The 23251-nt window shown below is 40.5% G+C and overlaps 1 protein-coding gene across 2 annotated transcripts in view; it reads right to left on the bottom strand.

Annotated features, from left to right (window-relative positions):
* The window catches only part of sik2b (salt-inducible kinase 2b), a 57579-nt gene that overhangs the window by 22448 nt on the left and 11880 nt on the right, over positions 1 to 23251 (bottom strand). For both annotated transcript variants that reach the window (XM_049575780.1, XM_049575781.1), the window contains exons 3-4: positions 22880 to 22943; positions 8753 to 8914 (exon numbers count right to left, since the gene is read on the bottom strand). In XM_049575780.1, coding sequence (XP_049431737.1) covers positions 8753 to 8914; positions 22880 to 22943 — 226 coding nt within the window. The remainder of the gene's footprint in view (positions 1 to 8752; positions 8915 to 22879; positions 22944 to 23251) is intronic.

The following is a 23251-nucleotide window of genomic DNA, read 5'->3' as shown; positions in this document are numbered from 1 at the left end:
TACTGGTTTAGCAGCCACAAAAGCTGTGCAGTCCTTATGTGAATATGTCCTTAAATTTCTTAGAGCACTGGTTCCCAACCTGGGGGTTACAAAAGCTTCACAGGGGGGTACAAAGCCCTCCTGATTGTGAGGCGTGTAAGAAAACTTTTTCCAAAAATATGCAGTAGGCCCACATCTCAGCATTTCATTTTTCTGTGAAATTGGTATTTTCAAAGTTAGAGCTTCATCCTGCGTCAGAAAAGTACACAGTTAAAACATTCAAAGAGCAAATAGAACAATGGTCCAGCATCAAGGAGAAGAAAACACTCAGTTGGTCGTAAAAGGAGCCTATTGACACTTTGAAACCTGAACAAGTTGGCTTGATTTCTTTCAACAACATGGGAAGAAGGCAATCAACAACAACAAAAGAAATGACACAAAACACTGTATGAAATCAGTAAAAAGGGAAAATAAAAAACAAGAGTTAAAAGGAAAAAGAAAAGGAAAGTTAAACACAAACAGGGATATGACCTGGAAAAAGTGCTCAAAAAGTCTAATAATTCTTCACCATAATTTTAAATATGTGATAATAATAATTATAAGAAATGTATTTTTTCCTAACTTTTCCCCCAGTTTAAAAAAAATATTTTTGTAATTTTTTTTTTTTTTATTACAAAGTTGCTCATTGCCTTTTTTTTTCAAAGGGGTTCAAGGGTTTAAATTCTAATGAAAGGTGTCTAAAAGCAGCACAGGATAGGTGATGTTGCTCCCAGCTCCCAACGGGCTAAGTATGAATGATTCTTAAAAAAGAAAATAATACATAATACAGACAGAATTGCATAAAACATTTCTGAAAATATCAAGAAAATTCATCCTTGATGCAATATTCACAGACCTACAGTTATTGCATTTACTGTTTGGGTTAGTTTTACAGTTTATCTGTTGTTCTGTACTGTTATTGTTATGCATTTAATATTATATGAAATATCCATAAAATGTCACTGTCAGGGGTCGTCAGTCCACTCAATGATAGAAAAGGGGTCCTATCAGGAAAAGATTACATTTCGTGTTTGTCTGGAGAACAAAGCCCAACCAGACCAAAACCCAAAGATTAATTCTTGCTAATGCTAAATAATGATGCAGTCTAATACACAGTTATAATAAACCCTCCCTCAGTGAAGGTCATAATGTTCCATGTTTGTTGAAACGGTTTTAGAAACTGTGCTGAGTACACTTTATGGTCATTTTGGAGTCTGCAGTTGAATTACAGTGCGTTATACAGAGAAGTGTTTCTGTAATTTAGTCTACCAAACAAAAACAATTGTGGACAAAACAATAGAAACACCGGTCAGTTAATGCAGCACAACAAGTTCCTGCTAGTTCACTGGAAAAACGCATGTAGGACTCAGGTCTGAGAGATTGGTGCAAACTCCAGCTGACAAGGAAATGGCAGGTTTGACACCATGTATGTGAGTGTGTGTATTCAATCCATTTAATTACTGCAGTGCAGTTAGCAGCAGGTGTGGCTGACATTAAGTGGAGGGTAAAGCAGAGCGCCACAGTGGGGTATATTACAAGTATGTTTACTGTCTGATGCTGCTGTGAAGGTGAGATGTGAGATGCAGGCAGAGCAGAGCCGAACAGTGCAGTTGGTTTATCGTCAGAAGCTGTGACCCATTTCATGGAGCTGAATACTGAGCAGACTGGTTGACGTCAAACGCTCCAGCACGCTGCAGGCGACTAACAGCACTCACAGCTCAACAGGAAGGGCGGGGTGGGGGAGTGTGTGTGTCGCACACAAAAGTATTTAGCATAATATTAGCCTAAACATGTCGCACTGGAATACACTCTAACGGCTTATAGAGCTGTGTGTGTGGATATGACAAGTGTATGAGTGATATCATCACACTGCAGTAAGAGGACAGCATCCAGTAGTCACAAATATTACTGTGTCATTTCTCATAAGGTGTGAGCATTGATATAGTTATGGCTGCAGCTCAGGATGCACTGCTGTGATTTACTCTCCTTGTCTCGTTTCTTCTCTCACACTTGTTATCACCTAAAAACTTTCTCCTTCCTCGTCTTTCTCCTTGCATGCCTCAGGTTGCCAAAACTCAGCCTCTCCTACTCTTATGATAAAGGACAATTCACTGATTAAAGTCAGACTATTTAACTTTTACACATGAAAAGTGTAATTCAGGTATGGTATTCTGGCTATTCATAGCTTATAATGGCTATTGGTCGTTATTTTGGTGGCTTGAGGACTCCTCTTTGCTTGCACTTAATTTACCATTATAACATCATCGTCACATGAGCCCACAGTGGGCGGTTTCTTTTTTACTCTGCGGTCTTAACTTCTGTAAATTTTGGCTATAATGCTTGCTAGGAGTGGAAAACAACTGGTACAGGATATCCAGAATATTCCAGATTTAGGTTTTAAATGTGGACAATTTAAGGGGATATTTTTTCCATTGCGTCTGAGAATGTAGTAAGATTAAAAAGTTAGAATTAAAATATATGATGGAAGAGAGTGTATCAATACTAATTCATAATAATTAACTATGAAGCTCCAGATTTTCTTATTAGGTTGTATCCAAAAGACCATAACATAGGGAAGAAAGAGAAAATCTTTTTAGATCTGTTTGTTACTGGCAAAACAGATGACAGCGCTATCATGGAAAAATGAGAACCAAGTACATGTTACAGGGTTAGATTTAAGACTTTTAAAACACTACTGGGAATTAAATTTAAGACCAATTTTACAGTAAATAAAACTGTAGGGAAAAAAAACACAACCATTAACCAACATTAATTTTTTAGGGTTAGGGAAAATTTTGCCGAAATGTTTGTTGTAACATATAATATTCCTTTTTTGTCTCGTGGTGTAGACGAGGGTAGAACACAGCATGTAAATTTGTTGGAAATTTTCTTGGTGGTTTTGTTTTACCTCACTTTGCATGGGGGATCCCATCATGCCAAGTTTGAAAAAGCTTTTTGCATAATATACACCAAGCCTCGTATGCATTGCCCTGAACTGTTTTCACCCATGCTGCAAAATCTTAGTTATAACCATAATAACCAATTTTCATTCGATTTGCACTTCACAATGTCATCCAAGGTACAGTGACAGCTAGCTTAAAGACAGTGGGTCCTCTGCTCTGAGCATCGCAGCTCAAAACAAAATATGAACGGTGGTGGTTCAACAATCCTGATCTGGGATAATGCGAAACACATTCCGTAAATTATTTAGGAAAAATAGATGTTACCAATTGTTTAGAGATTTTACATGTGATGTCAGAGAAAGGCTATTCATAAATTTATACAACTCATGTCTTAGCATTTTAAATACATTTGAAATCTTGATTTACAACATTTTAATACCAATAATGGCCTTATTTTCTTGAAGACTTTTCACAGATCTGCAGGAACCCTGTTGTTATCTGATGAAAAGCTCGAGGTGAGATTGTTCTGTTAACTGTGTTTTCAAGGTCAAGAATGAATGAAAACTCTGAAGCTCAAGGAGAACATTTGTTCAGGGGTAATTCAATAAGCTGAATACTGACGTATCAAGTTTGTTGCAAAAATCCTGTAAATCAAATAACGCACCAACCAGCACACGTCTTATCTATTGTTTCCCAGTATTCTTTACTGTCACACTGTCCAACCCTTGTGTTATTCATTTGTTTCTGTTATTGTAGAATCTATTGTGTCGACAACACGTAATTATAAACTGTTTTCCCAACAGGTGTCCTTGATCTGGAGATTGTCTGCACTTTTGCATCATTCAGTTGAGCACGAATTGCTTCAGGGTTTGGTGCACTTCCAATGACATCATTCTAGATGGATGTTTCAACCTTGAAAAACTCAAGTAATACTTACTGAATATACAGTTTAAGTTTGAGGTAAGACAATATATAATGACGTATCAGATTTTGTTTTTGCAATAGGTTCTCCTCAACCATTTTTGCTTTTTTTTTTTTACCATAAAAACTCAACACAACCCAAATCATGGGACATCTATTTTCCTGTGGAGCCACAAAAACTGTCTCCTCTCCTCCTCTGATCCCGCAACTCGCCTTTGTTTTTTGTTATTTCTCCTCCTCTCCTTCCCTCCCCTTCAATCTGTCAACTCGAACGTAATGGGGCTGTTTGAAGTGAGAACATGAAGGGCACCCCCCCGCTGCCGCTCTCCGTCTCCTCTGCAGCCACCATGAACATGACCTTTCTTTGACTGACTGCTGCCTGGTTAAGCTTCATACAGACTGACCAGAAGTGGCCTTTAGAAAGCAGGAAGACATCACTGGACTGCAGGAAAAACCCAGAGGCATAGGTGCTCTGTCTTTCTTCCAATTAGCTGTTTAAGTCATTCAGCAAGCAAAAATGCCAAACATTTACTGGTGCTGGCTTCACAAATGTGACAATTTCTTGCCTTTAACCATTTTATCTTATTGTAAATTGAATATCTTTAGATCTTGGACAGTTGGTCAGCAAGGCTGGATTACCAACAAGACCAATGAGCATCTGCCCAAGGGTACTAGACCCGCAGTGGACACAAAGGCTCCAGGTTCACCATGTGTTTGCGGTAACATATTTATATTTTAAAATTCTATATACTCCCCTGAAGCATATTTTAAACTACAATGGTGTAGGGATGCACCAATCCGATATCTGGATCAATATCGGCCCCGATATCATCAAAATAGATGGATCAGGTATCGGAAAATGCAACCCATACCTGAGGCGATCCTTACCCTTTAAATCTACTGCGACATGAGCTACGTCATACATCATGGAGCGAAGGAAGAGAATCTGCTGTGTGGAGGTATTTCACACTATTTCAACTGCTGTTGCACAATTGTTTATTTTTGTTAAAAATACATAGTTCATCATTGCATTAATCTGTCTCATCTTGTTTCATTTTATCTTAGGAAAGAACTGTGTGGTCATCAATGCCTGATGCCTCTAGTCTTTTCTGTTCTACATGTAAAAGTATATAGCTTTTTAGGTCAACCATGGTATCGGATTGGTATCGGGTATCGACTGATACTCAAAGCCACAGCATCGGGATCGGTATCGAAACTGAAAAAGCTGGATCGGTGCATCTTTACAATGGTTTAACAACTACACATCTAATCTTGCATCTCTGCAAAATGAGCCCAGATACATATATACACACAAACATTTACAACCCTAGTTCCAAAAAAGGGACACTGTGTAAATAAAAAACAAAATGAAATGATTTGCAAATCCTGTTGGACCTATATTCAATTGTATACAGCACAAAGACAAGATATTTAATGTTCAAACTGAGAAACTTTATTGTTTTTTGGGAAATTATACACTTATTTTGAATTTGATGTCTGTAACACGTTCCAAAAAAAGTTGGGATAGGAGCGACAAAAGACGGACAAAAAGACAAAAAGAAAGTTGAGTAATGCTCAAAAACACCTGGAATATTCCACAGGTAAACAGGTTATTGGTCACAGGTGGTAGTATCATTATTGGGGCATCATCGAAAGGCGACGTTCACCATTTTGTGTAAAACTGTGTCTACAAACAGTTTAAGAACAAAATCGCACAATGCACAATTGGAGTAAATTTAGAGATTTCACATCTACAATCTGTAATATTATCAAAGGATTCATAGGATCTGGGGAAATCTCTGCACCTAAGGGGCAAGCCTGAAAACCAATATTGAATGCCTGTGACCTTTGTTCCTTCAGGCAGCACTGCATTGAAAACCAATATGATTGCATAAAAGGATATTACTACATAGGCACACTTTGGAAAACCGCTGTCAGTAAACAGAGATCGTTGCTGCATCTACAAATGTAAGTTAGGACTCTATAATGCAAAGTGAAAGCCATATATCAACAATATCCAGAAACACCACTGATTTCTCTGTGCCTGAGCTCATCTGGGATAGGCTGACACAAAGTGGAAAAGGTTGCTGTGGGCTGATGAGTCCACATTTTGATTTGCTTTTGTAAATCATGGACGTTGTGCCCTCTGGGCTAAAGAGGAAAAGGACCATCTAGATTGCTATCAGCGCAAAGTTTAAAAGCCAGCATTTGTGATGGTTTGGAGGTGTGTTAGCACCCATGGCATCATGGGTAACTTACACATCTTTGAAGGCACCATGAAGGCTAAAAGGTACATACAGGTTTTGGAGCAATATGTGCTCCAAACGTCTTTATCAAGGATGTCTCTGCTTTTTTTCCAGCAAGACAATGAGACACATTCTGTGTCACAACAGTGTGGCTTTGTTGTAAAAGAATGTAAATACTCTACCGGCCTGCCTGCAGCCCAGACCTGTCGCCTATTGAACGCGCAATATGAAGTCCAAAATACGTCAGTCGGTTAAGAAGCTTAAGTCGTACATCAAGCCAGAAGAGGAAGGAATTTCATTTTACAAAACTTCAACAGTTAGTGTCCTCAGTTCCCAAACGCTTACTGAGTGTTGTCAAAAGAAAAGGTGATGTCACACAGTGGTGAACATGCTCCTGTCCCGACTGGAACGTGTTGCAGGAATCAAATTCAGAATGAGTGTGCATTTACAAAAACAATAAAATGTATTAGTTTGAACATTAAGTAACTTGTCGCTGTACTGTATTCTGTTCAATATAGGTCCAAAAGGATTTGCAAATCATTTCATTATGTTTTTATTAAGTACAGGGTTGCGTAATCAGTTAGAACATTTAAACAAATAAAGATTTCAGTGAGATTCAATAAAAGCAAGGACACAGACTAAAGGTGAGTCTTCGGGCATTTCTAAAAGGTTTCAGAAGCAGTTTTTAAACATCACTTTAAGATTTGATTTTCTACAGTGCTTACATGGTGAATTTCACTAAATTAATTTGCACTTAATACACATAAAATGCACAGATAATGTACAGAGAGTCGAACACAAAGGAGATATCAACCAACAAACAAGCAATCTGAGGATGTTTTTCTGACATTTCATAGACTAAAAGATAGAATTGTACAATTAATTCATTTCATCTGTTAGGTGCAGCCCTACACCCACTTGCATTTGAAGATAACCTGCAGATCTTTTTTTTTTTTTAAGCACCAGTGGTGCATGAGGGGTTGCATATACGCACATGCACGTATCAGGTAACATGATAAACATTCCTGCCAGCTATTACATTCTATTACACTGATCTTACAGACAGCGGCAATGGGCCAAGATATGCAGAAATGCTCCAGCAAGGGTAATAAAGATCTCTTCCTGGTAAACATGAATGTAAAAAAATACAGGTTTCAAATACAGGGCACCTTTAAGGTCTGAAATAATCAACAGATTAATTGATAATGTAAATAATCATTAGAAGCAGCTCAAGCTCAGCATTAACACAAAGGTTGAACGGATGGCTGGTGTTAATTGATACCAGTGTTACTGATGCAGTAAGGTAAGGTGAGGACTTTCTCTCTCATGAACTGTACAAATCTATACTCAATGTACCATTTACCAAACTTGCCAGAGCATGTTGTGGGTAAGAGTACAAAATGTACCCTGCTGCTGATGTCCTCCCCAAAGACATTTTCTCTAATCACAAGCCAGGTACTGTAATGTTCTGTTCATTGTTTTCCTGCTTCAAATCTAATCTTCTGTGCGGACAATCGCCTGTGAGTCAGACATGTTTATGAAAATTACTGCTGGGGTAATAACATCACCAGGTTATCATCTCGGACCCTTCTGAGAAACAGTGGACAGGATGATTCAAGTAATGAGGCAAGTGAAACATTTGGTTCTTTATTACTTATTGTATAGGTCTGTCTAATTTGTCCTTATTTGATTTTACCATTAAGAAGCAATAAAAGCACGACGCTTAAAGGGATACTTTGCCGATTTTTAACCAGGTCCGTGTTAATGTGAAAAATCAGCTTTTCTCAGTTTCATTTTTCCTTTAACTGAGATGCTCATCTACTATGCCATGACATGAATTCCTTTGACAGCAAGAGGGCATTTTTCCTATAGCACACATTCATATTCAGTGTCAAAGGTATCTTTTCACACCTGTATTTTAGTCTCCTCATGTGATCAGCTCACCTTACATGGATTCTAGCATCAGCTCTAAGTAAAGCCTAAGATAAACCTCTGCCCGAACAGAGCATTGTCACAGCTGCAGCCCTGCCACCCTGCTATGCACCACTCCTTATCATTCTCCCTTCATCCTCTCACCCGCTACTCTGTCTCCAAAGTAGCCAATCCAATTTATCACCTCCTCTCCTCCTCCAATTAGACCCAAACTCTTTCCATCCCAGTCTTCCCCTCCTCCACTCAGGAAAACAGCAGTGGGGTGACATTCTCACTGGCTAGCTCTAAATGCCAGTTCCTTAATAATCACACTTTGAAGCTTGTACTACAGACCTCCAGCTTAGTCTCAAATCTCTGCCTCTGGGTTGGTTCCACCTTTTTGCTTCTATCTTTATTGTTACCCCCTCGATTTAAAGCTAGGAGTCACCAGGGAGGGATGTTTGATCACCCCTGATCATACGTTTGGAGAAGGTGACACAAGCCTTTGGACCGTTAGTGAGATTTTAAAGTCTGTCCTGGCATCTTTCAGCTAACAGCTATCTTGCGAGCAACCCAGACCACTTCTCAACACTGTGCAAACGGCCCGGGCAGGTAGTTAAGACATTTCTGAGCTACGCCGGCACTGAGATCATGGCAGGCAATGGATCAAACTAAATAATTCCTTGCAGACATCCTGCATTTCTCATCCACGAATGAGTTTATGGGTTCTCATGCACTATGTTGTTACAATACCTGCAATCTTGATGTTCATGTGGCCATCCAGGAGCAGATTCTCCGCCTTCAGGTCCCTGTGGACGATGTTGCGGTTGTGACAATACTCCACCGCCGACAGGATCTGCCAGAACTTCCTCCTGGCCTCTAGCTCACTGAGACGGCCGTGCTTTGCCAGGTAGTCTGCAGAGAGAGAAGCAAGATGTGTCATGTTAGATGTAAATGTAATATTTAACACTGACTTATATAACATGACTCTCTGGGCCTTTCCAACACAGTATAATGTGTCACTTCGCACAGCTGAAATGAAGGTTTTTCATTCCACTAAGTGATGGTGGTTATGTTGAAAGGATAATTTACTTTTGATGAGGTGCAGGCCGGGTGCCAACAGTAGTTTACAGCTGCTCTACATTACAGCATGCTTTGTAAAGTGATTCAGCGTGAGATGTACGATGTAATTTTTCTTTGTAAACCCCTAATATAACTCTGTGCGTGTGCATGTGTGAGTAAGCAGTGGTTGACAGCAGAGAAGATGTGTTGTCATAGTCGGAGGAGGAGAGGGGAGGATTAGATTTCTGAGAACTGGTCTTCTGCTACATGAATGTCCACGTAAGTACAAGCTGGAACAGGGTGTGAGTTGGGAGGTCAGTGGGAGGTAGTCAGTGTATGATTGCAGTGCACACACAGACATACAAACACACTTGACAATTAGTGGGGAAAATCAAGATGCCAGTGTAAATATAAACCTGGATTCTTACCCAATGAGAAACAAAAACATCTGATTTATCTGTTTATCTGCTGTGGACAAGCTGTGCACAGAGCATCAAGACAGACTGAGTTTGTGGTTGTTTAGAAAGACACATGAAACCAAAGTCTCCGGGGGGCCAAAGTCATAAATTTTACTGTCCTCTTTCTCCAAGCATCCAGATCACTGACCTTTTTCTCATTGTCTGCTCTCACACGGCCCTCCTTGTTTTTCTAACCTTTCACACTCTGCGTTCACTAATTTTCACAAAGTTGGCTGACAGACTGTTCTACAGGACGCATGATTTTTTGCAGCCCTGTGAACTTTGGAAAGCGTGGTGTTTGTTGCTGTCGGCAGGGTTCCTCTTCACACCTCTCTGTCCAGATAGCTCGCTAGCTCTTCAATTCACACTCTGTGGCAAACAAGATAGGACACTCTGTGTTGGCTTTTCTTCCAGCTGGCATGGATACAGACCACCGACCAAACCTGACGACAATGCACAACAACCACAACAAACCAAGCCAACAAAACTTCATATACGAGTAAACAGGGTGTGCAAAATGTAAGGAGCGCAATTATTTGAAGACCTACGAGGTCAGTCTCATAAAAGGGCATTTTTTTGTAACCACAAAGCAGACAGGAAGCTGCAGCTTAGTTTGCTCAATATATTAAAAACAACTTTTCGCTTCCTGCTCACATTTGTTAGAAATACCTTATATCTTTTTCTTTTTTTCTTACACAAGTAATATTGCTGTGATTTCCCTGGTGTGCACACACATTTATGTAAAGATAACATCACAGTCAGACTTTCAAAAACCAGGCCTCTGTCACGATGCACAGAGAAGTCACACTAAGCCGATTTCACAGCCCATTAACATCAAAAACGTGCCATCAACTAAACATGAGATATTTAAAGTAGAGCAGTGTGTATCCTGGGGCCAGCAACAAGCATCACATTGTGAACACCTCATCTTAACAACTCTGTATTGTCTCAACTCAGAGTTGACCAAAGGGTCAGCTGTATATTGGGACAAAGACTGCACAATAAAAATGACTGAAGGCCATAAGCTGCACTATTAAGCTTCAGGGAGATGATGCTGCTCTGTCGTCAGCAGCGTGGTTGATAAATAGCTAACATCTGACAGAGTGAGAAAACCTGATTAGATAGTGGCTAGCAAATTCCGTAGAGGAGGCCTCTCAGTGACCAGGGCAGCTTTCATGCAATGCTGCTAATCAAAAAACACACTGGGGAGGGGAATGTGTCGAGGACGTCCAAATATGCACCTGTGAGAGGAACAGGACTCTAAAGTAATAACCGCTCTGAGATCAAACCTCTCCCTCTCTTGATCCGCCTCCGTCTCTTAAGGTGTCAGTCTTTTAACCTTGCAGTCAAACAGCAACAAACTGTACAGACTTGAATGATTTAAACATAGCCTGTTCAACCACATCTGACCAAAACATTATGACGCTTGCATATGGAGTTTTAAAGGCATACTATGCAGGATTTGTCACTTTGTTTTTAGAAACACAACATTCAAACTTTGCCTCTTCTCCTCGGCTCGACAAGACTAAGAGCAGCGGTGATCAAGCCAGCTAGAGGGTGAATGAACTGAGGGTGCAGCACTGACAAGAACAAATCAGTGAATCAGAGAAATAAAATCTTATTTTCTGATTGTTTCACAGTCATTACATTCTGAAGCACAAATAAACACACCCACACCTCCGCAAAACCCTGTAGGAAGATGCCACATTGCCAGATTGTGTATAAATTCGGCAAAAGTGCATGCTTGTGTTTGTGTGGCTCAACCTTGCCCTGGATCTAGAGCTCCTTTTCCACCAAACACTTTTAGTATGGTACCTTTGGAACAAAAAGTAACCCTTCAGACATGGTACCTAGACCTTAGGTCCGTTTAGCGTTTCCACCGCAAACAGTACCCTTAAATGTGGGCGGAGTTGTTGTCATTCACTGCTCTGTTCAGCGCTCACTGTATTTCCTCATAACTGGTGACACAGAGAGAAGTCTGCACCTCGTTTATTGTCCACAGAACGGAGTTACACACCGACATTTTCAGAACAGAATAAAATAGGCTGGAGTGAGTGGCTCTATCGATGAGCTATCTAAAAATAGTCAGTTTGTGCATTTAGTCATTGTCGGGCAAGCTCAGCCGGCTGCAGCCCACAGGAACGACACTCTGCAATGCCTTTTTTGTTCTAAGTGAGGATTTCAATATATGCTGTTCACATAATCTGGTCGAAATCAATCTTTTAACGCCTGAAGATCAATTCATTACAGCTTGTTCACAGCTCCACCTTTTAGTACCAGATCGGTGTGCTAGGTACCCCAACATAGGGGGGACCAAAAATAGGGATGGTATGAAACCATTCCATTAGTACCGAACTGATCCGTACTGTTGGGTGGAAATGGAGCGAAACAGACACAAAGACCTGCAGCTCACATCCACAAAGCAGACGAGAGAGACGGCTCTTTGCTACATTTTTAAAAATAGTCCTGACTTTGCGCTGCTATTGGCTGGGGGATACACACCACTTCCCAAAGGTTGATACCCAGAAATGTCCCGAACAAACCAAAATAAGAGGAAAATAAGAAAATACAGGAGGAGAGCAGATACAGACACCACTGCTGGTGGGTCGTAAGTGGTGATTGTGAGGTAATATTTTTGTGAGTCTATATATGCTTTTTTGTTGTGGTTTGTTTTTTAAGAAAAATCCTGCCCTCAGAATATAGTAAGTAATCTAGGGCTGCAATTTCTGAATATTTTCATTATCAATTTAACTGCAAATTCTATTCTTGATTAGTTGTTTGACCTATAAAATGTACAAGTTGACAAATTAATATTGTGTATGTGATCTCGCCAACAGTCTATAACCCAATGATATTCAGATTACTCTTATAAAAGTCCAAGTATATCATCACATATTTAGTTCTGAGGTGCAAGAACTAGAAATTTTTGACATTTTTTGGCTTGAAAGCTTAACATATTGATCAACTATCAAAACAGTTGCAGATTAATTTTCTGGCAGCTGATGACTGTTTTCATCTAAAGACTGTATATAAAGATAAACAACACATCTCCACTTCCTGCCACTGTGCAAAAATGAAACCAAAATATTCAGGATACAGATGTTCCCACCCGTCCCATTCAATTGTGAGTCAGTCACAGCTGTCACTGATGATGTCACACCTTCTTTTACTGCATCCAATGACTAATCAAAACCACATATCTGAGAAACACTTGAACATACATTAGTGTGATGAGAACTACCTAAAATGAGAGAAACCATTTTGGGCAAATATTCATTTGATGCGTATTTTATTTGTCTCCGCTAACACTGAGTAGGTGGGGTTTGTGACCTACACTGCAGCCAGCCACCAGGGGGTGACTAAGAACTTTTGGCTTCACTTTTGGGGGGTTGTCACGTCATCCATCTTAGTATACAGTCTGTGGTTTAGCTCTAAAAAGACAAAAACTGACTTAAGACTTTAGACACTGACTGATAATAAAATGAACCTTGTAAACACTGAAACGCTCAACAAACCAAGCGCTGAACACGACAGCTAATCTTGATTCTGTATGAACAGCAGCACTGTGTCACCACAGCTTGTTCTACAGTAGCACTTGAAAAACAAGCCATTACTGTCTGAGCAATCAACACTGCGCAGCCACACACACACAAATGCACACAATGCGGTATGTTGCCCCAGTGGAGGAATGAGTAATCCACTGATACAATGTTGGCGAGGGCAAGGACCTCAGCACAGTGAGGCATGCACAGCGGCATTCTGGGAAAGCGAGCAGAACAAGTATGAATCATAGGGGTATTAGGGAACAGCTCAACAACCACTGTGTTCCACTTCTGCTGAGAGCTGGGCGAGGACCGAAGTCTCTTAACAGCTGCTCAGGTTTGGAGGAGACAAACATCATGGGTACAAACTGGCTTGTTGGCGAGACCTCTGGCTGGACTTCAGATAACACTGTGAGGCAGGCATGTGGAGTTGGTGTGTGTGTGTGGGTGTAAGTGTGTGTGTAAAGGACAGGGGGCAAACACACACTCTGTTTCCACATCAGTAACTGATACCCAAACCACTTAAATACGGCAGCCACATTAAAGCCACGTCTATGTGCGTGATGATAGATGCTGGTGCTGATTTAATACAAACACCCTCAGGGGTTAAACTGGGCTGGAGCCAGCTGGAGCTGCGCACTGCCCTTTCATCCAAGTTATAACCCGCCAAAGATCAGCTGCAGCTACTGGATGTGACAGTCAATTCTTCTTCCATGGGATAAGAACTCATTCAAGAGGTTTTCAAGTAAATAAATCCTATTTGTTTTGCCTTAAAAAACAAAGATCATGACTTACTCCTTTACGTTTCACTAACTTTTAATACCCTCTCTATTCAACTCTTGGGTTATTTTGCCAAACCTCTGGTCAGGGCAGGGTCAGGGCCCGAAATACTGAATTCTCACTTTCTTCCTTGTGAGGATCACTTGAGGTCCAGCCGATGGGAATTGAGAGCTGGTTCAAAATTGTCTAATCCATGGGTATGGTATGCCTCTGAGCTGATCAATCCCTTTTATTGATGCGGGCATGTTCTTCTGTTAGTTGCGCATTGCAAAACCATGATGTCAAACTCAAGCATCTACACTGCTGGAAACTTGCAACAAGAAGGAGTCATGGCGAAATGAGGAGACAATTCAAAGGGTGGCTTCATTTCACAAAGAAAGACTACAGCCGTGCTGCTTGTAGCATTTGTAAAATGATCATTTCAAGTAAGGGTGGAAACACCAGTAATGTGCTGAAACATCTTTCTGCACAACATGGGCTTATATTCAAGGAATGCCATGCATCTTAACACTAAACGCATAAGTGCCACTACTTCCCAACTGAGCAGCACGTCTGTTACATCCTATGTTATACAAACATCCTATGTTATGGTAATATTTGCACGACGTAGGCAGGCTTAGCAGATTTTTTCTTTGACTAAGAATAGCTAAATGAAAATAAATGCTACCAACATCCTTTCTTTTCATCCATTTTATATGATGACAGACTGTTGCTACAGCGCGATCAGTAGAAGTGATAATAGTTGCATTGATGCTGAAAAAATGTGTAGGCCTTCTTTTTTCCACACAGAAAAACTAATCAGGAATCAAGAAGGGAATAACAGAGAATCAGACCGATGAGCAGAATTGGTAATGGTACTGGTGTCATCCCTATAAGGTCTTCAGCTGCCCTGACTTTTTCAACTTCACTGTCCACTGTCAAAGTAGTCTCCGACACGTCAAGGTGAGCTTGTGTGTTCGTAGCTACGTCTAGCTGTCAAGGGTTCTTCATCTGCTATCCCTGTATCCTCTCAGGGAAACGCTGATGGTAAGGTCAAGGGTGTTGGGTCATGCCTTTGCCCAGCTGCTTGTGATTTAACCATCTCAGGGAAGGACCCCCATCAGCTCTGCATCCATCCTCTCGCATGTATGGGAGTAAAGCATGCCCAGCCATGCCCAGGCAGGGGAAAGCTGATCCCTGCCTTTCCAATGCTGTGGCAAAGCCCATGGATAAGCCCAGCAGCTCCATCAGCAGGGAGGCTGAGCCCTTCTCTGTACCCATGAGGTCTATCTGGATGAGGTATGCAAGCAGGCAGCAGCCAAGTAGGCTATCAACTGGCCCTCATCACAAGATAATAAGTGGTGCGTGTTTGAGAGATGTATAAGGTAGGGGACATAATTTTTCTGAGTTCCATCACTGATCATGATTGACTGTGATGCTTCCACCAGGATTTACTGGACAAGGGTATGGCTTACTTCGCTGTGATTTCAGCCTGCGAAGTGCGCTTTGGTAATGCACCTGTTGGTCAGTACTCTCTGATACTGAGGTTTATGAAGGGAGACCACTGGCTGTGGCCTGTATGTAAACCTAAGTTCCATTTTGGGACCTGCCCATTGTTTTGGAGGCACTCTAACGCTGTCTTTTGAGCCCTTTGAGTGTGCAGACTTAAAGGTGCTGTCTCTTAAAACTATCCTGTTGCTGGCATTGACATCAGCCAAGCAGATAAGTCAATTATATGCTTTGTCAGTGCATGCATCCTGATTGCAATTGCTCCTGACTATGGGACGGTGATGTTCCACCCAAACCAGCAGCTTAAAGGGACTTCTTATAGTTGTACCACACTTGAGCTGCTAGCCTTTCAACCCATGTGGCTTAATTCCCTCTGTCTCACCTATTTGGTCAGGACTCTGGGATTTTGGAAGGGTAACCAGCTCTTTGTAATATGGGCCTCTTCTCATAGAAGAAAGCATGTATCTCGCCATTGTCTGTCACACTAGGTAGTGGAAGCTATCATTTTGGCTTTTGAAAGCCATGGATTGAAGCCTCCACGGGGATTGCAGGGTTAATTCCACCAGGGTTATGGCTACCTCATGGGCCCTGAAGTGGGGCATTAAGGTATTGTTTTTGTGACATCTGTACCGCTCCAAGCTGGGCATCCCCACATATCTAGGGTTTTACCACCTTGGTGTGCCCTTGCTGGCGTGTATTAGCCCATGGGTAGGCATGTGGTGGCGGCCTTCCTGGATTGAAGAGTTATGGGCTTCAGAGCATGCAATTCAGCAGTGGGCCACATTGCTCAAAGTGAGATACCAAACAAGGGTTGACTCGAGGATAACCCCGGCTCTTTTGAGTGCCACTTTTGGAAGTCAAGGCTAGATTGCATTGGATTAACCTCAAAGTAAATTGGAAATAATTGTGCATTTAGAGGTTAAGGATTTGTTTCAGCATATTTGTCTTGGTGAATGTGAGACTCTATCAACCTGTTATAATCTCCTAATCACTGGGTATGACAGTACAACAGTAAGTAGAGTGATGGCAGGACCCTACACTCCCACCCTCCAAATAGTATTAAGTATTGTAGCTACACCACCTAATAAACACATTTAATTAAGTTCTGAGATGTTTGACAAGATACAAGATCATGTAGATGTCGTTAACTTTGTTAACTTTTCTATACTGGATGATTAATACCAACACCACTGATTCCTTGTTTTCGGCTTCATACAATTTCAGGTAAATATAGAATGCAATCAGAAGCCAGTAAGGTAACCTGGGAGATGGTTGGGTATCATTAATAAAGAATTAGATGGCATGTTAAAATGACGATTTTAAGATTACTAGCTCTATTTATCTATTCAGTGTAGTCTACCCATGTAGAACTAGGGATGTGTGTGATAAGTCGACTAGTCAATTAAAAGTTGCTACCCTCGCTAGTCAGCACTAGAAATACTAGTTGGCTGAACTCATTTGATTTTTTTTTTTTTTTTTAATTATTTTAGTATTGTAAACATATAAAGGACATGTAGTTACATATTCTGATAACTAATGTTTTTTGTTTCTTTGTTTCCTAAAGATTTAAAATGATTTAATTTAATGATGTTAACTTTAATTTAGTGAGTTGTTGTCATGTTTTGTAGGGTAAAGAGCAATGTCAGCAATTTGGTTATTGGAAAAATGCATTTAATGATTGCAAATGACTCTTATAACACACACAATATATTCTCAGTCGTTTGGACCGTCCCTGTGTAGGACTGATGCTATGTGCAGGTTCAGACATCTCAAAAAAGAAACACCATGTTATTCAAAGATGTTCTGATTATTTATTACTATAATACTGCGCTGTTTCCAAATGTCTGCAATCACTGAAGAAGATGAGCACAAATTACCTCAGCTCAAATGCTGAAAAAAACATGGCAGGTTTATTCTGGCAAAACATTTTCCTCCTTGCAATTTTTCATTCAGCAGGTGGGTGTTTCGAAGCTATTTCCTCTTGTATGTCACACAACTTAAAACATTTTGGTAAATATTAAAGCATCAGCAATAAAGGTAGACATTAATTTTTTCAATTGGAATTTAGTTAGTCATAGAGGCATTCATACTAGTGGTCATCCAAGTCAAAGCAGCCACACCCTGGCAGCTAACACATCTGCAGAGACCTCACCCAGTAAATATGAAGGATGGTTTATGGGGAAATGGAAATTGACAGCCTAAGTAAATAAGAGTGTGTCTCAAAAAATAGCCTGAGTATTTCTTTGAAGTCAACAGTCCCCCTGTCTCATTCCCTTTCCATCAGTCAGACAAGAGATCTGCATGAGTGATTCTACTCACTGCCAGCTATAATACTCCCCTCTCTCCAGCAGTGCTTTCTTAAATATGCATGCCCTACATTTCCCCACCACCTTCCAAATTCAAATGGATGTCCCCTGCTCTCGCCTCTATTCTCTTCTGCCTCCTCTTCCCTCTTGCCTCTGCTGCAACTCTGCTTTATTTGTGGTTGACCCAATTTCTAGGTTTGATCCATACTGCGGTGTTGAGGCAGACTGTGGAGCAGCAGGCTGACTGACAGACAGACAGACAGACAGACAGACAGACACAAAGGCACATCAACAAGCTGGCATGGATGCCTCTGCTGTGCCCATTACTGTGCCCACCCACCCCTTCACGAGTATGAACCCATCACTCTCCGCCTCCTTGTGCCAAACCCAGCTCTTTGTCTTTACGGCTCCAGACGCACACACACACACACATATATACACTACCCCTCCTGCTCCTCCACAACACCATTTACTGTTTGGTCTGCAGAGAGAGAATCAGGGGCTCATCCATTGTCTCACTGATTCGCTGTAACAGGGTGGGCTGCTGAGCATCCACAGCAGCCTCACATCTTCCGCTCTTTGGTAACCTATGGCCGGGAGCAGACCTGAGAAATTCATCATGTCAGAAAAGCAGAGGCAACTCTCTGGAGGGCGACAGTGGAAGGAGAGGCTGGAGATCTGGCTTGGCAGCTTATCCATTTGTCTGAGTGCATCATGACTGAAGGACTTGATCCATCTCCAGAAAGCGTATTTGGAAATCACAAATGATGTTCAATTTTGTGAGATTGAATACTGTAATACTAGTCTACAGCTGCAGCTACCAGTCGCTGTCTGTCTGGCTAAATCAAAGCTGCTATTGCTGCAGCAGCTGACGATGACATATAAATGTCTTACATAACTACATTACATTGTGCAATCAGGGCAGAGGGGTCTGAGGAGTCAGGACACAATGGTTGTGTAATACCAAGAGATGATCCATGAGAAAATCTATGGATTATGGAAAATGAGGTTGTCCATCATGATTTTTTTTTTTTTTTTAAAGGAGCAGTCTGACATTTTGGGAAATTCGCTCAGTCACTTCTTTGTCATGATTTAAATGAGAAGATCAATAAAGGTATTATAAATGTCTGTTAACTATGAAGCTACTGCCATGAGAGTTAGCTTAGCTTAGCACAGAGACTGGAAACAGGGAATCTGCCGAGCAGCAACTCTAAAACTCACTAACATGTTTGTAATAGGGATGGGCATGAGTTCTCGAGCGCTCGTTCTGTTGTCAGTATTTGTTTGACATATAAAGTAATCACTAGTAGTAATTTTTTCCTTGTTTTCATTTTGTTTTCTTACTTATTTTGCAGTTTCATTAGCTGCATTATCGCATTTCAGATATTTTTTCCTTTTTTAACAGTGATTCAATAATCAAATTAAATTTTATTCAATTAAATTTTATTTATAAAGCCCAATATCACAAATAACAATTTGCCTCAGAGGGCTTTACAGCATGCGATATCCCTCTGTCCTTGCACCCTCACAGTGGATAAGGAAAAACTCCCCCAAAAAACCTTTAACAGGGAAAGAAAATATAGGGTAACCATGGCTGGTGCTTTGCAAATCAAGATGATGCTAATAAGACTGCCAGTTTTGTCAGCTGGAATTTAAAACCAACAAATCACACGGTTAAGCGTAATTAAGTTTTAGCTCATTTAACAACAGGGTTTCCCCCAGATGTATTTATTTGTGGTGGCCTGTCTTAAAAACAGCATCTGCTCTCACATGTTTATTTTCTATTTTTGGAGCTGGACTGCTCATTAGGAGCACTGATGTAATACGTAGACTGTCCGGTTATTCATTGCAGCAGCTGCTCCTATCATCCATCGATATGATCAGCTCTGGCTGGATTGACTGATCAATTATCCCCTCATGACTCACACTCCATAAACTGCTGCTGCAGTAAAAAAGAAGTCAAGAGTTTCACCAGCAATGGGTTCATGGACATACCACCCGAGTTAGAGACACACAAAAAAATTTAACGGAAAGTTTGCTGATCTCACCCCCGCCAATATTTTGTTTTTACTATCTCAAATAGGTGAAATCTTATTTTATTGTAGAGCTGCATGCAGAGTATCTCTTCACCCAGCACCCCCTTGCCCCAGTGTCACTCTCTCTGTATTTATCATGAGACTATTGCAGCAAGAGTGTGAGCTGTCACAGTCGCTAAGAGTCCACCTGCACATGCACACAAACACACAGTGACCAAGCTAACTGTTAGCATCACATGGCTAACGGTTACTCACAGTGCAGACTTTAGCCGTTTTGTGTCATGTGAGTTTGTTGGGACTGTTAAATGGCTCAGTGTTGTATGTTAGCCGCCACTACTGTCTTAGCTCATGCTAAGTGTGAGTACGCAGATACTCCATATTAAATAAATGCAAGTACTTGAATATTATTGATACTTATAATTCCCATTACTTTGTGGCATGTTTTGTTCATCAAATCTATACGAAAATCAAAGTGCAGAAACAAAAGTTGATTTTATTTTTCCTGTAGACAGAGTCAGGCTAGCTGCTTCCAGTCTTTATGCTAAGCTATCTTTTCCTGTATTTAGCTTCATTTGTAAAGAAAAGTATGAGTGGTATTGATTTTCTCATCAAATCACCTGCATGATATAAAGACACCTCTTCTTCTAAATGTCGAACTGTTCCTTTAAACTTATACTGTGTACAGTGAGAGGCTAACAGAAGCTGCAGCTTGGTGTATCCACAGTTAACTGCAGTGGCTGTAACATATGTACAGATATAGATGAGTCCTTCCGTTTTATCTCTGTGCATCTCTGTACTTCCTTCTTATTTTTAACCACACTCTTTTCTCATTCATTTTTTTTTCTTGTGTCTGCTTCACAGCTCTCTGTAGGTCACAGGAGCAGGAGCGGCTGCTGCTGAGTCAACATCACAAGTGGAACACTGGCCTCAGAATTACAAAGACACGCACAGAGACACGAACAAAATGCACACACACACACACACACACACACACACACACACACACACACACACACACACGACTATTAAGTTTACTGTTGGCTATTGCTAAAGTAATCCTCTCAGCTCCTGTGTCTGGAGGTAGGCTAAGTGCAAACATTCTCAGACTGTCTAATAGGTGAGGCCAGTAATCTGTGTGGAGTATGATCCACCTGCAGGTTGTCCACATCAGACAAGTCGAGACTTGTGCTATAAATTCTTGAAATATTTGAATGTATGGTTTAGGTCATGTCTGCATGTTCAGAACTGGAATGATACTAGTACATTTTTGCTTTTGAAACAAGTAATCCTGAGATATTTAATTAATAATAATATTTTTAAGTATTTCTAATAAGTTTTAAAAACGCGCTCTTTCCTTGGGCTAATGTCCAGTGCCCTGGATTGAGATCGCAGTGTGTGCACATTTAGTGTGTCTGTTGTGCATGTCTAGTAGCGATATAGCGCTTGCAGTGCCCTGGCAGACTAAGATAATTTCTTATCTTCATGTACTATTCTTGCTATGTCCTGACTTGCCTGTCCTTTCCAGCGTAAGTGTCGTCATTTTTGCTTGACTTTGAAGAGTGTGTGTGAAACACTTGTACTGCAAAAACTCATTATTGTGTCTTTTAGGTTCAGACTGTCCACTTGGAAACTTGTATTTGGTTTATACTGCAAGTCTGAACGTACTTACTTATAGGTCAGGTTTTGTTTTGTCTTGTAAATGACTCTTTGAATCTTTTTTTTTTTTTTTTTTTACCCACTATCTGTCCCAAGGGTCCTATTTGAATAAGGCAAAGTGTGTTTTTCTTTTTCTTTCTCTCTGATCTGCTTCTGCCAAAACAGAAACATCTGGTCCTTTTTAGTCATTTAAAAATCATTATGAAAGACCTTGAGGCAGCCAGGATAAATCTTAAACGCTTTGTTTACGTGACATCTATTTGGCTCCTATAAAGACTGCTGCCTTTGGAGTGTTCAGTGTTCATGTTGTGAATTTCAAAATATGATGTTATGTGATAGTTTCATTTTTTAAAATAAAGAATATGTGAAGTTTACATGCCTTCAGCTTGTTTTGTGGTGTTTCTCTCTTGACCAGTCTCTTTTGATGATTAATCAATAAGTTGATCAACTGGAAACGGCAACTGGCAACTATACCCTGGTCCCAGTTTGGTAACAGGAAAGTTTTGCTGTTTTTCTTTGTCCTCTGTGATAGTAAATTGGCTGTCTTTAGACTTTGGAGTGTTGGTTAGACAAAACAAATTGTGACAAGTACTATCTTACAAAATTTGTAAGACCAAACTTGATAAATCAAGAAGGCAGATCATTCAATAATGAAAATTAACAAAAGTTGCAGCCCTAAATGTTATTTATATATATATATATATGTATATAACTTTTTTTTAACATGATCATAATCAGTTGGTAAGGGTGTGTTTGTGTGTACTTTATTAATTCATATTTTATTCTATATATTTTTAAACTCTCGATTTGGTGAAAGGTCCATTGTTTAAGCCTACAGCTTCTTGACTTCTCCTGTCACGTTTCACTTCTGTTATCTGTTATAATACGCTTTGTATAGTTTGAATAAAAGTAAACTAAACCAACAGCTGTGTTTGTCCAAAATGTCAAATGTGTTTGTAAAATAGTGGCTTTAAAAGACAGGCCTTTTCACAGCTACTTTTTGCAGATCTGCTCATGAACAACACTTTCAGTTAAAAGCAGAGCAGAAGTTGAGCGGAGAGTATTTATAATTTAATCAAAGTGCCATTTACGTGTCAGTGAAAATGGAGGGATGACGTTGTTGGCCAGCCTGTATAAAGTACTCTTGCATAATTAGAGTAGTTAACCAGTGAGCAGTAAGTGATTCTGCAACACATGCGGCAATAAATCAATCTTTCTCTCTTTGAGGGTTCCTCTCTGCGGCCCTCGGTGATGTCACTTTATAAGACAAGAACAAGTGTCAGCACATTTAGCACAGCAATCACATGACAAGGGCCACATCAGGATCACTCCTTCAATCATGTGACCTTTGAGATCGAGGCCGGGATAAGTGTAAGAGCAACGCAAACTCAGTAAGACTTTGATACCTCCTCGTTTGCTAACTACATTACTGATGAAACAGTGCAGATTCTTTTGTGCAACTGATATGGCGGAGGACGTGTGAGCTGGGTGGGGAAAATGTTTCTAAAGATACTGAGGTCAGATTGATCTTGTACTTGAAAAGATCACTCACCGAAGATTTCCCCATTCTTGGCATACTCTGTGACTAAGTAAAGCATGTTCTTCGTCTCCATCACCTGGGAGAGGGAAGGGATGGAGGAACAGGGGGCCGAGGGGAGGGGAGAAAAGAGTGGGAGAGTCAATACACACAGAAGACCACTTTTCAATTGCAATATCACCATTTAATTGATATCAACAGGCTCCTGCAACAAGAGAGGATTAGAGTAAGGAAAAGGAAAACTGTAACAACACGTACAAGTGAGTCAAATATTATGCAATTGTCCACACGGTTTTCTCTGAGGTTTAACCGCAGTGTCTGGCAGCCACAGAGTCATGAGCAAAACAAAATGTATGAATGGCACAGGGTCTAAATATGGCATCAATG

Source organism: Epinephelus fuscoguttatus, linkage group LG5 (assembly GCF_011397635.1).
Source record: "Epinephelus fuscoguttatus linkage group LG5, E.fuscoguttatus.final_Chr_v1".
Classification (NCBI taxonomy): Eukaryota; Metazoa; Chordata; class Actinopteri; order Perciformes; family Serranidae; genus Epinephelus; species Epinephelus fuscoguttatus.
The sequence above is the reverse complement of the archived record's forward strand: the minus strand, read 5'-3'. Positions and strand labels throughout refer to the sequence as shown.